Source organism: Spizellomyces punctatus, assembly GCF_000182565.1.
Source record: "Spizellomyces punctatus DAOM BR117 chromosome Unknown supercont1.4, whole genome shotgun sequence".
Lineage (NCBI taxonomy): Eukaryota > Fungi > Chytridiomycota > Chytridiomycetes > Spizellomycetales > Spizellomycetaceae > Spizellomyces > Spizellomyces punctatus.
Genome location: NW_015971540.1, coordinates 493,947 through 507,096, shown reverse-complemented (window position 1 = coordinate 507,096; position 13,150 = coordinate 493,947). Strand labels below are relative to the sequence as shown.

At 47.1% G+C, this 13,150-nt stretch overlaps 5 protein-coding genes and 3 non-coding genes across 8 annotated transcripts; 1 reads left to right on the top strand and 7 right to left on the bottom strand.

Annotated features, from left to right (window-relative positions):
* Nucleotides 1-2: 2 nt before the first annotated feature.
* On the bottom strand, nucleotides 3-74 carry SPPG_10062. The gene has a single exon. It is a non-coding gene; the product is annotated as a tRNA-Thr (tRNA).
* Nucleotides 75-135: 61 nt separating this feature from the next.
* Nucleotides 136-1,346, bottom strand: SPPG_02601 (uncharacterized protein). Its single transcript, XM_016750882.1, has 2 exons — nucleotides 760-1,346; nucleotides 136-685 (listed from the first exon to the last, which is right to left on the bottom strand). Exons 1-2 carry the CDS (start codon nucleotides 1,255-1,257, stop codon nucleotides 302-304), a joined length of 882 nt encoding a protein of 293 aa, XP_016610141.1. The 5' UTR covers nucleotides 1,258-1,346; the 3' UTR covers nucleotides 136-301.
* Nucleotides 1,347-1,869: 523 nt separating this feature from the next.
* Nucleotides 1,870-4,783, bottom strand: SPPG_02600 (uncharacterized protein). The gene is made up of 4 exons (XM_016750881.1): nucleotides 4,193-4,783; nucleotides 2,929-4,135; nucleotides 2,155-2,870; nucleotides 1,870-2,089 (listed from the first exon to the last, which is right to left on the bottom strand). The coding sequence occupies exons 1-4, from the start codon at nucleotides 4,582-4,584 to the stop codon at nucleotides 1,951-1,953; spliced, it is 2,454 nt and encodes an 817-aa protein (XP_016610140.1). The 5' UTR covers nucleotides 4,585-4,783; the 3' UTR covers nucleotides 1,870-1,950.
* Nucleotides 4,784-5,168: 385 nt separating this feature from the next.
* SPPG_10061 lies at nucleotides 5,169-5,240 on the bottom strand. The gene has a single exon. It is a non-coding gene; the product is annotated as a tRNA-Thr (tRNA).
* A 111-nt stretch (nucleotides 5,241-5,351) lies between these two features.
* Nucleotides 5,352-7,883, bottom strand: SPPG_02599 (uncharacterized protein). The gene is made up of 5 exons (XM_016750880.1): nucleotides 7,456-7,883; nucleotides 7,218-7,382; nucleotides 6,958-7,155; nucleotides 5,643-6,897; nucleotides 5,352-5,580 (listed from the first exon to the last, which is right to left on the bottom strand). Exons 1-5 carry the CDS (start codon nucleotides 7,610-7,612, stop codon nucleotides 5,487-5,489), a joined length of 1,869 nt encoding a protein of 622 aa, XP_016610139.1. The 5' UTR covers nucleotides 7,613-7,883; the 3' UTR covers nucleotides 5,352-5,486.
* A 1,239-nt stretch (nucleotides 7,884-9,122) lies between these two features.
* Nucleotides 9,123-9,194, bottom strand: SPPG_10060. Its single transcript has one exon. It is a non-coding gene; the product is annotated as a tRNA-Ala (tRNA).
* A 576-nt stretch (nucleotides 9,195-9,770) lies between these two features.
* SPPG_09040 (uncharacterized protein) lies at nucleotides 9,771-12,955 on the bottom strand. Its single transcript, XM_016757193.1, has 2 exons — nucleotides 11,668-12,955; nucleotides 9,771-11,617 (listed from the first exon to the last, which is right to left on the bottom strand). The coding sequence occupies exon 2, from the start codon at nucleotides 10,927-10,929 to the stop codon at nucleotides 10,519-10,521; it is 411 nt and encodes a 136-aa protein (XP_016610137.1). The 5' UTR covers nucleotides 10,930-11,617; nucleotides 11,668-12,955; the 3' UTR covers nucleotides 9,771-10,518.
* Nucleotides 10,454-12,636, top strand: SPPG_02598 (uncharacterized protein). The gene is made up of 5 exons (XM_016750879.1): nucleotides 10,454-10,477; nucleotides 10,564-11,386; nucleotides 11,465-11,772; nucleotides 11,837-11,945; nucleotides 12,014-12,636. Exons 2-5 carry the CDS (start codon nucleotides 11,239-11,241, stop codon nucleotides 12,478-12,480), a joined length of 1,032 nt encoding a protein of 343 aa, XP_016610138.1. The 5' UTR covers nucleotides 10,454-10,477; nucleotides 10,564-11,238; the 3' UTR covers nucleotides 12,481-12,636.
* Nucleotides 12,956-13,150: the final 195 nt, after the last annotated feature.

The following is a 13,150-nucleotide window of genomic DNA, read 5'->3' as shown; positions in this document are numbered from 1 at the left end:
AATGCCTGCTGCGTGGATCGAACACGCGACCTTCTGCTTACGAGGCAGACGCACTACCACTATGCTAAGCAGGCCGGCTGAACACTTCACTACGGCTCATATCTTTATATTATGATCCAATTTCTCCCTGTAAATTTCTGCAATTAATTTTCCAACACATTTTCAGCAACCAAGTTTTTAAGCGGGAAGCAGTAGTAGCTAATCTAATTTATATTTAGAGATTGTATTTTTTGTGCAGTCTTGCTGGCCAGCAGTGCAAGACTATCTATGTATTGTATATATCTGGGTCTAGAATCTACGTTTAGAAGAAGAGTAAGGAGGAGATGGCCACGACAGGAAGCAAACCCCATGCAACGGGGGAAAATGAAACGAGACCAGCGCTCTTAATTTCTGGGGTGGGGGCCGGCGTAAAAGTGGCTTGACCTGTAGCGACGGCAGCAGAAGTAGAGGAAGGCTTTACAGTGGCTACCGTGGTGGTCGTGTTGGATTGGAAATTGGCGCTCGCGGGTGGTGTCGCTACTTGAATTTTGAGTTCACCGTTGGGAAGGACGTTCTTGTAGAGGGGGCGGGCACCACCTTTGGATTCATAGCCCGGGACGGCGAAATAATGGTCCTTGAGGTAGGTACCGCTAGTGACGGTGCCATTGGTGTCACTGAGCACTTTGCAGTTGAAGCAATTCATGTACTGCAGAAAAAAAGTTGACGATGAGTTATTCGGGATAATGTGCACACAAAAACGTCAGATTGATGCACACTTACCATTTCGTCTGCAGCGGTTTGTGGGATCCACGTCCAAGAGCAGACGCAATCGTCGCACGCAGGAAGGTTGGCGGGGACTTTAAAGTCAATAGATCCAAAGTTTCGCGTAGGGCAATCGTGATTCGAAGAAAACATGACAAAATCATCTGGTTTGACTCCATCCTTTTTGTACGCAATGGACAAGGCACATCCGCCTCCATTGTGCCAGGAATTCGGGTCGTTCCCGCAAATGTTGGCTGCATCTCCAGGATTGTTTGAAGCTGCGGCACAAAGAACGGGGAAAGTGACAGATCCTCCTGCCTTTACTTCAACTTGGCCCTTTGCCGACTCTCGAGATTGACCGTGGCAGAACCAGTTTTCATTCCCGGGTTGCAATGGGTTTTCCAACTCATCAGATCGTCCTCCCCAAACAGCGGGATTTGAAATCATCAAGTGGGCGCTAGTGACGGCAGCATGGCAAGCGAGCAGAGCTCCAAAGATGGCAATTTTGGATGACATGTTGAGAAGAAGGATGGGAGGTCAAACACAATCTGGAGGGGAGATTCTAACCCTTGACCTTTATAAACCTTGGCATCTGCAGCAGTCAAGCCATCTTTTGGGCTGTGGGAAAAAAAAAACTTGGCGAATTTCTCCATCGCTTACTTTGCCGACGACAGTTTCAACTTTTTTTTCCCACCCCAGACGGTTGCACTCCATTAGTTTTTTTTTGCGATACGGCATCAAAATTGATGAGAAATGGCCGTATGTAAAAAGGGGGTTGAGGCAGAAAGTTTGATGGAACCAGTTTTACCAAACGTTCCTGTAACTCGTTCCACAACGTGGGAAAGTGAAGACAAAAAAAGGTGTCTGATTGTCAGTTACTGTGCCACACCCATGCCTGTCGTAACTGCGCCATCGCGTCTCATGGATCCCAAAAAGATCGCCCCCATGAATAGTGAAAGGAAAGCAAAAGAGCATGCGTTATGGATACGCTGTGTGTTCCATGGAGGGCAATCCTTTAGGAGACTGGTGAAGGGGCAGGCGCAGGTCTTGGGCGCGGTAGAACGTTCTACTTTTGCATTTCGCTGCGTTTTTCATCATTGCCAAAAGTTGCTTAAACATTTCTACAAATCAGATAGTTGGAAAGAATGTCATATTGAAAAACAATAGTGTCCAATGTGAAAGTTATCCTGTACACCCCGCATCTACAATTTACAAACTCCTCGCCAACCGGAAGCCAGCAAACACATAGGGATATCCCCTCTGGTACCAGTTGACAAAACTCTCGCGCTCGGCAATGCGCGGCACAGTGGCCCATGAGCCGCCCAATAGGATATTATGCTTCCCGTCGCTACAAAGTTGAATTCCCCGGTTAGAGAAACATTTTGCAACAGTTGAAAAACCAATAGGACTTACAAAAAGTCACTAGAGTATCCTGGATACACTTCGCTTTTAATGTATCCATCCTCCTCGCTGCGATCAAACAGCGTCCCTGTCCATTCCCATAAATCCCCAATGACGGGGCCGTCTTGGCCCTCTTCCACACCCTTTGCAACCCACGACCGGAATCCGTAATTGCCCCGCAGCTTATGAGTGCTCATCTCTTTGAGGCGAAGATAGCGGAGTTCTACCTCGGTGGGAAGACGCATTCCTTTAATGTTGGCGTATTTAAGAGCTTGGTCGTTGGAGACCGCGACCGGGTAGTGTGGAGTCCGATCGGTTGGAATGAGACCAAACGGCGTTTTGGTGCAATAGATGGGGCGATCAGGGTTAACAGGCTCCGCAATACCCCAGCTGGCTGGAATAAGATCTTCGGCCCAGTCCATACTATCAAGGAACTCGATCCACTCGGCAGTGGTGACCATTCGGTTCTGAATCTCAAAAGGCTTGACACTGTAACTCCGAACAGGTTTCTCATTGTCCCAACCAAAGACTGACGGCAACGGTGTGGAGTCGTCCTTGTCTTGACTTTCGGGATCGTAAATACCGGTCTGAATGGTATCAGGTTCTGTAAACGATAGCATCCGTGCCGGTTGCTTGGGTTTGTGAGATGCGGAAGTGCTTATAATCGGTGAAAGAAAATGAAGTGGAGGGAGGGTTGTTGGCGCTTGGACCAGCATGTACAGCAATGTCTAAGAGTACCACACCATCAGCATTATTCATCTTCAAATCCGCCTCATGGTAACTCACCTCCAAATGCATCGCCTCATGCTCGTAACACATCCATATGACACGGAGGACCCTTTTGTCTAATTTCTCTCCCTTTTCGATCTTTTGTAAAAGACCTCGCAATCTCTCCCTTACTCGCTCCTTGTAGGCATGAATTTCTTCCACGGGTGGCCACTCATTGGGGACTTCAGAATGAGGATGACAAATAGTGGGATCATCCATATCCGGGTCAATCCCACGTTCAAAGATGCGAGGATAGTGTTCCGGCGGTGTAAAGTTCGTGTTGAGGGCGCGCGTCAGTTGAATGTCGAGGAACGCTGGGATGTGACCCAAATAGAATATGTACGGATGTCGAAGAGCGATGGGACGAAGATGGTGTGCACTTGACGGGATCATTGTCAATGTGACGGTATCCCAGGCTTTCCAGAGTTCCTCCCACTCCAGAGTGGTGGGAACCAAAGGCGCATCGAGAACATGCTGTTCAAAAAAGAACGGAGGCTTCTGGAACAAGTGCAAATCGTACATTTCTTTTGCATCTGTCCATTTGCCAACATTGTAGAATCTCGCTTGTTCCACCAACTCATCGACCTCCTCCCGCGCGTACTTGTAGCTGTACTCTACGTTGATCAGCTCGCCCTCCTCCAAATTGACAGTGAAATTGCTGGCGCTGTTATCTCGCAAGCCGATCGCCTGCTGCTTCAATGAGCGATAGTACGCTTCATGCCGTCCCTCCACTTGATTGTAAATGGAGACATACTCAAATGCCGATCGGTCAAAGACATGTGCACCGAAAATTGCATTCACATGATCCAAGCCGTTGAGAATAAACTCTCTTGTTACACCTTTCGTGTCATTATACGCCAAAGCAATCTTTTGTGGTTCATTTCGGCGATCAATCCCGCAAAGGAACGTGTCGCCGATTTGCATGCCATCGTCACAAATGTGTCTCAAAAAGGCGGCAGCCTCGGTCCGGTTGAGATTTCCAATAGATGATCCCAGCCAGAGGTATGTCTTTGGTGTTGATGACGGGATCGTGTCCCGAATATATTGGATAGAGTCTTCGTAGCAGCCAAGCAGCCCAACAAAATTGATTGTGGAAAACGCCAGAGTCAACGGACCAAGCGATTCACGCAAGGACGACTCTGAGAGATCAACAGCATAATACGTGACATTCCGCTTTTTTTGCCGCTCAATCGCTGAAAGAATGTACTTTGTCTTGCGCATTGATCTGGGTAGGAACACGTCAGCATCAAACCACGTGCCTCAGCATGGCACCTTGACTCACCCACAGCCCAACTCCACAAGCACGCTTCCATCCTGTACGATTTTGCTCACGCATTCCTCAGCGTGACTTCTCAACACGTCAATCTCAGCCTCAGTCAGATAATAATCCTCCACATAGGTGATTTGATCAAAAATCTCCAATCCCTTGTCATCATACAGCACCATGGTAGGAATGGATCGCACCAGTGTATCAACACCCTTGTGCCGAAACACTACATTCTTGTTGGAAAGGGACTGAATAATGGACGATTGAAGGTTGGACCCCGTGTTGGACGAGGGAGTCGCACCTCGCAAGTCGACAATGGGGATATTATCCGCTATACCGCTGTCAGAGCGGGTCTGTTTCGATAGCACAGGCATGAGATGATTGTAATCGGTAATGTGCGTAAGCATTTGTTCAAAAGTCAGCTTCGCTACCCAGATGGATCCTGGGTCAACAACAAGGTCCGACGGGGGAAAGTGTTCCAAAGCCTGGCTTTATAATAAAAACGCCTCTGCAAGCACAACAAAACCCTTGCAGCACAACCCATCAGAAAGTAACCACACTTTAAAGCCCCTCAGTTTCTCCGCACAAATTCCCAAACACTTTTCGTTGTGTCCAGCAATTGGGAAAGTCGCAAAACGTCATCAGCAAACATAATGGATGGGCGCAGTGGTAATCTAATCTTATCGGGTTTAATGACTTGACTTTTAGAGAAAGAGAAAAGCCTCAGCTGAGCCACGTGTCAGCTCCCCCACAGCAAATAACCAAATACGGCCGCTTTTTGTCTCCCAATGCAATGGGGTTTCAGATGACGTGGAATTTGTCGGTGCACGAGGCAATCTTACAAATAGACGAATAGAACACGAAGAGCTTGCCATGGCTGCTCGACTGGCTGCTAGTGGCTGGCGTGTTGCGTGCCGCTAACATTTGGCGGGCTGCAGGAAACCCCAAATGAAAATTAATGTCAAAAAATGACAACAAATCATCCCCCTTATGCCTCCTGCGTGGATCGAACACGCGACCTTCTGCTTACGAGGCAGACGCACTACCACTATGCTAAGAAGGCCTTTTTGTTATGTGATATGCCATCAGTGTAATGTAAATTATTGACAGCCTATATGGCCTAAACTCTTATTATCGTCGATCAAAATCAGCGATCGAATAGTTTCAAGTTGAACAGTGATCGAATACATGTCATTTACATTTACATGCTTTGACAAAATACAATGGAAGGCGCTCCGGATAATATATACAAATATAATATGTAGTGCTCGACCAAGACCAAGCACAATTCAAAAGGTGAAGTCAAGGTCTATGAGGTCCCTTTAACGCATTTGTAAGGGAAGTAGCCGTCTTTTTGACTGGTTGCGTTCCAGCCGCAGGCCCAACCATCAGCATAAAGTTCCCTTTATGGAAAAACGTTTAAGTATAAATATCAAAGATACAAGTGAAAGCAGCGGAAACATACCGGACATAGACTGTATCTCCGGGTGCAATAACAATTTCGTCTCCTGAGAGGTTTTCTTGATGTATTCCTGGCTTAAAGTATGTGCTTCCAACGTGCGGAAGCCCTTTCAGTTTTGTTGCCGCATCGTCTTCGCTACTCTTGCCAGCAGAGAGTTCTGGAAGCATCAGACCGCTCGAGCCCACCAACGATTCATAGGCAGGCGGGCTGATTGGAAACTCGAATCGGTTGACAATGACGGGATTTACAGCACGTGTGGCAAGGACAGGTTCAGGTAGCTGTGTCGCTGATCCAGAACTATGCCTGCTAGTCGTGCGTGATTGGGTTGATTGTAGCGATAGCGTACGGGCAGGAGGTACTGGGGAGCCAGGACCGTTGGAGCCCCGAGAGGACCCAGAGAATGTAGTAGATCCTGTAGACCGAGACGATCCAGAAAGGGATCGCAACAAAGCCCTGGGACCAAGGTCATCCTTACGGGCATACTGCATGGGACCAACGGTAAAAGCGCCATCGTTCGATTTGTTGCGTCGATACACTAGATACCAATAAGCTCCGCCAGTTATAAGGGCCAACCCACCAAGCACACCGAGTACAATGCCTACTGTCTGGGCCTTTCGGGATCCTACGTCCATCGCCCATGTAGGAACACTATTTGGGGGAGGAGCTGTGCCGGCGGTAACATCTGCTATATCGGATACCTTCTCCACCCATTTATTTGCCACAGTATCGAAAATGTAGAGAGCAGAGTCGTCCGCGACGCCACTACCAGCCGGCGCCAGACGTAATCCACCGGTAATAAGGAGATGTTTTCCAACACCATGCATTCTACAGTAGTAGCGTCCTTGCGGCCGACCACCTGTCAATTTCGGGGAATCGGCTGAGAGTTGCCACCATCGCAACATTTCAGCATCAAAGACCCAGACGTCGTTCATGCCACTGACACTCGGTCCCCATCCACCAAACATGTAAACACGGCCGTTCAGAGTAGTACAGGCAGGGCTGACACGTCGCGAAGGATTTCCCTGTGTCCGGGACGTCACATCAACCCATCCGGTTGAGGGTTGATAAATCCACGTATCATCGTAGTATGACTTTGCCGATGTTTCGCGATATCCACCGTACAAGACATAGGCTGTGGAATTCAGCGCTGCCATACAGAAGCCCGTTCGGGGACCAGGTGTTTTCGTGGACACAATCTTTGTTGCGCCGTAGGGGGCCGCAGCCAAGTCGATCACATAATGGTCGTCAAATTCAACAACTGATACGAGAAATGTCAGCTTTACTATTGTAGACTGAAAAGGCATCACTTATCTCTTACTGGGTGGTTGCGTAACGTTGACAGGCCCTCGTCCACCAAAAATGTACAGTTTGTTTTCCAAAATCACAGAGCCATGATCCCAACGTGTCGGAATTATTGGCATTGGGTACTGAGTTATATCCATTGCAGCCAAGTTTGAAGTATTGTATACCGTCAAGTTAAACGTATTGGACCAATAATGATCGTGATCCAATCCCCCTGTAAAACAGTTACGGTGTTGTTAGACAACTGTATAACTAGTAGAATCCACTGTAACTAACCGGAGCAAAGCATCGTAGAATTTCCGTACGGGGCGCATGAGGAGGAAAAAGTCAACAGCGGCTGATTTTGAAGCAGAATGGTCTGGGAAACCGTCCAGCCTTTATAGTTGACAACTGTACCAGTGCCCGCGAGAACAGCGTCATTCTGGAGAATACTGGCATTATCTAATAGCATAGAACAGGATGAGTTTAGCTCGAGTTTTACTCTGGCGGTCTTTAAATCTATCTCGAGACTCACTGGTGATGAGTATACTCCGTGATCCTCCAAAAGCAACGAATTTATCTGAATATGGGATAATAACGAAGCCTGCCCGCGGAATTCCAAGGTTCAAATCGGCAGCCTGCGTGCAACGCAATAGAAAGAGGAGTAACGAAGTTATCAGCAACGTAGCCATTCTGTGGATGATCGTGTCAAAAGGCAACTCCTTGGCGGTGGTGAGTTAAGAAATGCAAAAACTCTTCAAATTAAAAAGTAACTGGTCGTCAGGACGGAAGAAAAGGAAGAGAAAGAAGAAAGCGGCAGATACCTTCCAAGTGAAAAAAATGCTTTGTTGGTATGTGTTTGTGTGGGCGTGGTCATTGTCATTTTTGGAATACCTCTGAGCAAGAATGAAACATGCGCCTAGTCCCAGCCCCATGTAGCAGAGTCTCCTGCTATGTCTCATATCGGACACGTTCAACTGGGGAATTTTTTGGGGATCGATCCTTTGTATACGGGATCTTTTTTTTTTTTTTTTTCATCAAACATATGGGCTACCTTGTAGTTAGGAAATATACGACAAAGGATACTTCCCAGAGGCGTGCAATGGGAGATTGCTCATTCGTGCTTTAATCCTTATTATCCTGTAGGACGACGATAGGATTTACTTTTCTGACTACTTTTGCATTGATCATACTTTCTGTTGAAAGTACCTTACCATCGTAAATAATTGGGGCGCATCCCTCGTCGGAAATTAAGACCCGAATTCTGTAACTTACCGCGCCTCTCATCACTCCGAAAAGCGTGTGCCTGGTTCCTGGGTCTGGCGAGGCTTTTGCCACAAAATTTTTACATCTTGGTTTCTCCAACTTAATTTTTGTTTGTTTTTTTGTTGATGTTTTTGAGTTCCGATACGTTCCTTTCATAAACAGTCTGTGGTTCTTGTGTTTGGACTAGCTGGACGGGTATTCACTCAGCTGGACAAGATGCAAGATATGGACGGCCACCCAGTCGTCGTAAAGTAAACATTGGGTGGTGGTTTCACTAGTGTGAGTGTTGGATACACAAAAGTTTCAAACCAGTAACCCGTTCCAGGCATTACACCTACCAGAGTCGACAACCTGGATGCAAAAAGCCCATCTATTGGTGAAGGTTACGAACGGGCACTGAAAGGTGGCAATTATGGATGTAGACTTTTATCTCCACTTTTAGCCACCTCTTGGCGGCACCCTTACGCCATTAGCTGCATAACAAAGGGGCACCCCTAGAAACTGCCCGAGATGGCTACTTTACAAACATTCTCTATGGGACGTTGCAGACGTAGATGGACATTTTGGAGCCTCAGGGGTGGACTTTTGGAAATTGAATCGACGATAAAGCGAGGATATCGGGCTGCCTACTTTGTTGTATGCGACAATGCCCGTCACCAGAAAGCTAATTGCTTTATGATCAAGTGGGTGGGGTCCTCAATTCATAGATATGACATGACCAAATATGAACCATTTCATTACTTTTCTGCGCTTAATGATTTCCGCACGACAACTCCATTGCGCGGCATGTTTGATGGTTTTGATGTTTGAAAGGACATGACGGAATCAGTTGCCCGAGTCTACTCATAAAAGTCTTTATGATAGAAATGACGCCCACTGTGCCAATCATACTAGGGAATAAACGGGAAAAAAAAACGTACTTTTGTTGGCCGTGATTGGAGGTTGCGGGGCTTGATCCCGCGGCCTTCCGCATGCAAAGCGGACGATCTACCACTGATCTAAACCCCCATTTGGAACACCCAAAGACCTTTGACTCCTATGTTGATGTTTGTCTAGAGATGAAACCACGAATACAACATGGACGACTCACAGATATCCTGTCTCACAATACCTCTATTAGAGGAATCGTTAAGCACAACAAGGTGATGAAACACATTGCTACATACAACTGGATACCCCAACCCGTTGTCCCCTTGATGATAAGCAACCTATTGCGCTTTGATGACGGGCATAGACGCCTGCTCGCATACAAGGAGGCGGCTGATATTCTCGATCGACCGTCGATCCAAAACCAAAATGTCCATAGTTGCGTCCCAAAATCTCCAATCTCCAGATCGTGAGAGCGATCGTTAAGCACAAAACTGGTGATGAGACTCCTGGTTTCATACGAACTGGATGCCTCAACCAGTTGTCCCCTTCATCATAAGCGACATTGGCAATCGCTTTTTGATCACGTGCATGAACGCATACCAGTGTACAACCAAGTCCGCGATCCAGCCGGGTGCCATTACCCAGGCCCCTGGGGACGGAGGATCACTCCAATCATCTTTGTCCCTGCCTTGGCCATGGGTTTATGGCCACTGTAAAAATGTTGTGGGTTGCGCGTCTAGCTTGGACAACCACGTTCCCCCCGTAAGAAACGGTGGAGAAACGGGATGACTACTTGGGTCCATTGCAAAATATACAAATGGTTCATGCTTTCCAGAAAGCACGGGCGAATGATCTATGGGTGGTTCATATGATCCAGATGTTTCGTAATGACATGACGCTGGGTGACATAGATAGACTTATGACACTGCTATTTCAAATTTCCTGCTCCACCATTCAGGCGAATGTCTGCTACATAGTGTTACAAAGCGAACCGGAGAGACGATGAAGTGATGGTCGACATTTTACCGGTGGGGAGCGTTTGCAATGATGCGTGCTCCATCGTTCAAATCGTCGGTCTCATACCACCGTTTAGCATGCCATTGTCCTTGTCTCTCGGATTATTTTTCCCTTGGCCTTCCCGATGTTTTTCAACAGGTGGGTACTTTATCATCGTGACATGGCCAAGTTTTAAGAGCTAAGGGTTCCTCCTGTAGTATATAACACAGCGGTTTCCTGTGTCGCTTCGAATTCTGCATATGTAAGTACTGAAGCAGGTTTAAAGCAGATGACATCCGTTTGCTCCGAGATAACCTTTGTTAAAAACAAAAAGAACAAGGCATAAACTACCACCTGCTCATCCAAGTGTTGACATGGGATTCGTCTGATCACGTCAGTCGCGTCAAGTTCCGCTAAGCTACAATGTAAATACATAATCATAGGAGATCGTCTGGGCTGCAACCCATCAAAACCCACGCTGAACCTTCCGCTTCCCCCATCCATCACGAAGACAAGCAAGTCCCCACCCAGCCAAAAAAACTACAGTCGAAATATGAAATACGAGCGGAATACCATTGTTTTCTGATTTGGTTTCTTTCGCAATAGGGTCAAGTGTGAGTGGCGTGGACGTCAAGAATGTAATCGGATCCTGCTGTGTGCTAATGTATGGGAGTGTGGATGGTGTTTTTGGGAGTGATCGACGGCGTACGGTGTCCAAGACGAGTATGCGCTGGGTTTTGCGTAGGGATGCGGCGTGCAAAGACTCTGGTTGTCGTCGATGACGGTTAAACTTGAATGCATTCAAGAGTCGACGGGCCCCAAAAGAAGGGGTGGATGGGGAGTGGATGATATGGTGTGCTGGAGCGATGGTGGGCATCGTTGAAAATCGTCCGAAGCAAACGACGGGAATTGGCTACTTGTGCGCAAAAGAAAGGATCGTCAGGGGTTGCTTCGCGTGACGATGTGCTTACGTGAGCCATTTGATAACTTATCCAAATTATTGTACTAAGCCACTAAAGCAGCTGCGGTAAGCAGACACCACCTCCACCCCCGCCCCCTTCTCCACCTTCTCGAAGTACTTGGCATGTGGGAATGTGGTTAGGCGTGTGAGCGCAAGACTTGTAAAGTAGAGCATAGATATTCCGTGCAGTTATTTATATCCTATTAAGAGAAGAGCGTCTACGAAATGTCACCTCATGAGAACAGTTTGGACCTTGACATGCTGGAGGAACAGCTTCGGCGAACCACCATTCGAGATCCGGGCATCCTGGATTTGCCTCCTGAGATCCTCCTCGAGTCGCTCAAATATCTCGATGTGCAGAATAGGGCCAAGAGTAAGTGGGAATATGCGGCTTGGGAGCCTGCGATCTTGCCTTATGCATTACATTACTCATTTTGTGGTTGTCCAATAGTCCGCCTCATCTCTAGATTTTTTGAGGGACTTTTCTGGACTCCCACCATGTGGCACATCTTTGATCCGCACGGAAACCGCCGCGTGACAAAAGATGACGATTCATCAGTGTTGCGGACGTTTACGCATAAACTTCTTCAAGAGTGTAGTGCCTCTATAAAGACTTTTAGATACAGTGGGCTGCATTCGGACAGTTTGGCCTACCTTTCTACATGCCGGAATTTGAGCGAACTTGCTCTACGAAGAATCAATGGTGATGTGCTTGTGAGCGCAATGAAGCAGCTGAGCCTTGGCGGTGCCTTTATTAAGGTATGCCATTTGGATTGGAGACATCTTGGAGAGCTACTTTGTGAAATAATGGTTGTATTTGTAGCTTCGCAGGCTTGATATCACGATGGAGGATTACCGGGCGACGACACTGAGTTCAGAGTCTGTCGGATCGCTTTTGGCTTTCATTGGAACTTCGTGCGTGAACCTGCGAGGTATGTAGTTCAGGTTTGTATCACTGTGTAATGCGGGTCAATAACAGTGACACATTCGTCGGGTTCAGAATTGCACTTTATGACCAACAGTCCGATCAACCAGCATGGACTGTTGTCGCTTCTTGCGGGATGCCACAACCTGGAAGCTCTGTCCCTGTCGTCCTGCCACATGCTTCACGACGACAGTTTAATCGCAATCACAAAGTCTCCATGCGCTGCTAACCTGAAATACCTCTGCGTTTCGCAGTACCAGAATGCCAGTGACTCTGGTCTGGCGCTCCTCGGAGAAGGTTGCCCCAATCTCAAAGTATTCCTTATCCACTACGGCCTGAGCATCACCAATTCGGGTATTCGAGCTTTAGCAGAGGCATGCCAAAACATTGAGTGGATCAAAATCATTGGATGTCGAAACGTGACGCTCGGCGTCTTGGATGAACAAGGTTTTGAAAACCACATGGACTGTCCTATCGTATACCATCCCGAATGGCCCGTTGGACTCGGATTTGCTTACAAAAAGATGAATAGGGTAGTGTAGAAAAATGTTGTCGATTCCTTAGACTTGACGTTTGGTTATTTATCGCTGTAGATGAGAGGTGGTTTATTTATACGTGTGTGTACGCGTCAAGTTTAGTGACAGCAAATGTCGAGGAGCATAATAAAAACATTTCAAGTGTTATCTTTGGTGTCCGATAATCATGTTGATCCTTTAGACATTCGGAGGGATCTAGGTAATTGTAAAAGCCCATCAATCACTTACCTGCAAATCATGTCTCTCGGATCCATGATGATTGATGCGAGATAAACCTTCTAGCCTTCCTTTACACAAAATCTCAGCAGGAATTACAATCGCTAAATGCAGAAATCAAGGAAGATCCTGTGAAACATTTGATTTTAGAGATTCCACGACCAGCTAGATAAAAAACTGCTGACTTTCATTGTGTCCTTTTACTTTGTGCCAGATCCCCAAGTCAAATATCGATAAGGCCTTCCTTTTGAACAAGCGAGTGTTCTTCTTCCCATTTTCCTTCCATCGCAATCTCCGCGGCCAACAATTACGTCTACAAGCCATCAGGGGTCGAACACTAAAACGTGGCGGCGTGCAGGTAACGTGCTTGTGCTCCGGTCGTGTGACTATTGTAGCTTTTTAACGAAACGGAGCTGATTTAATCGTGGGGTACTGTATAACGTCATATACCTGATTTGGC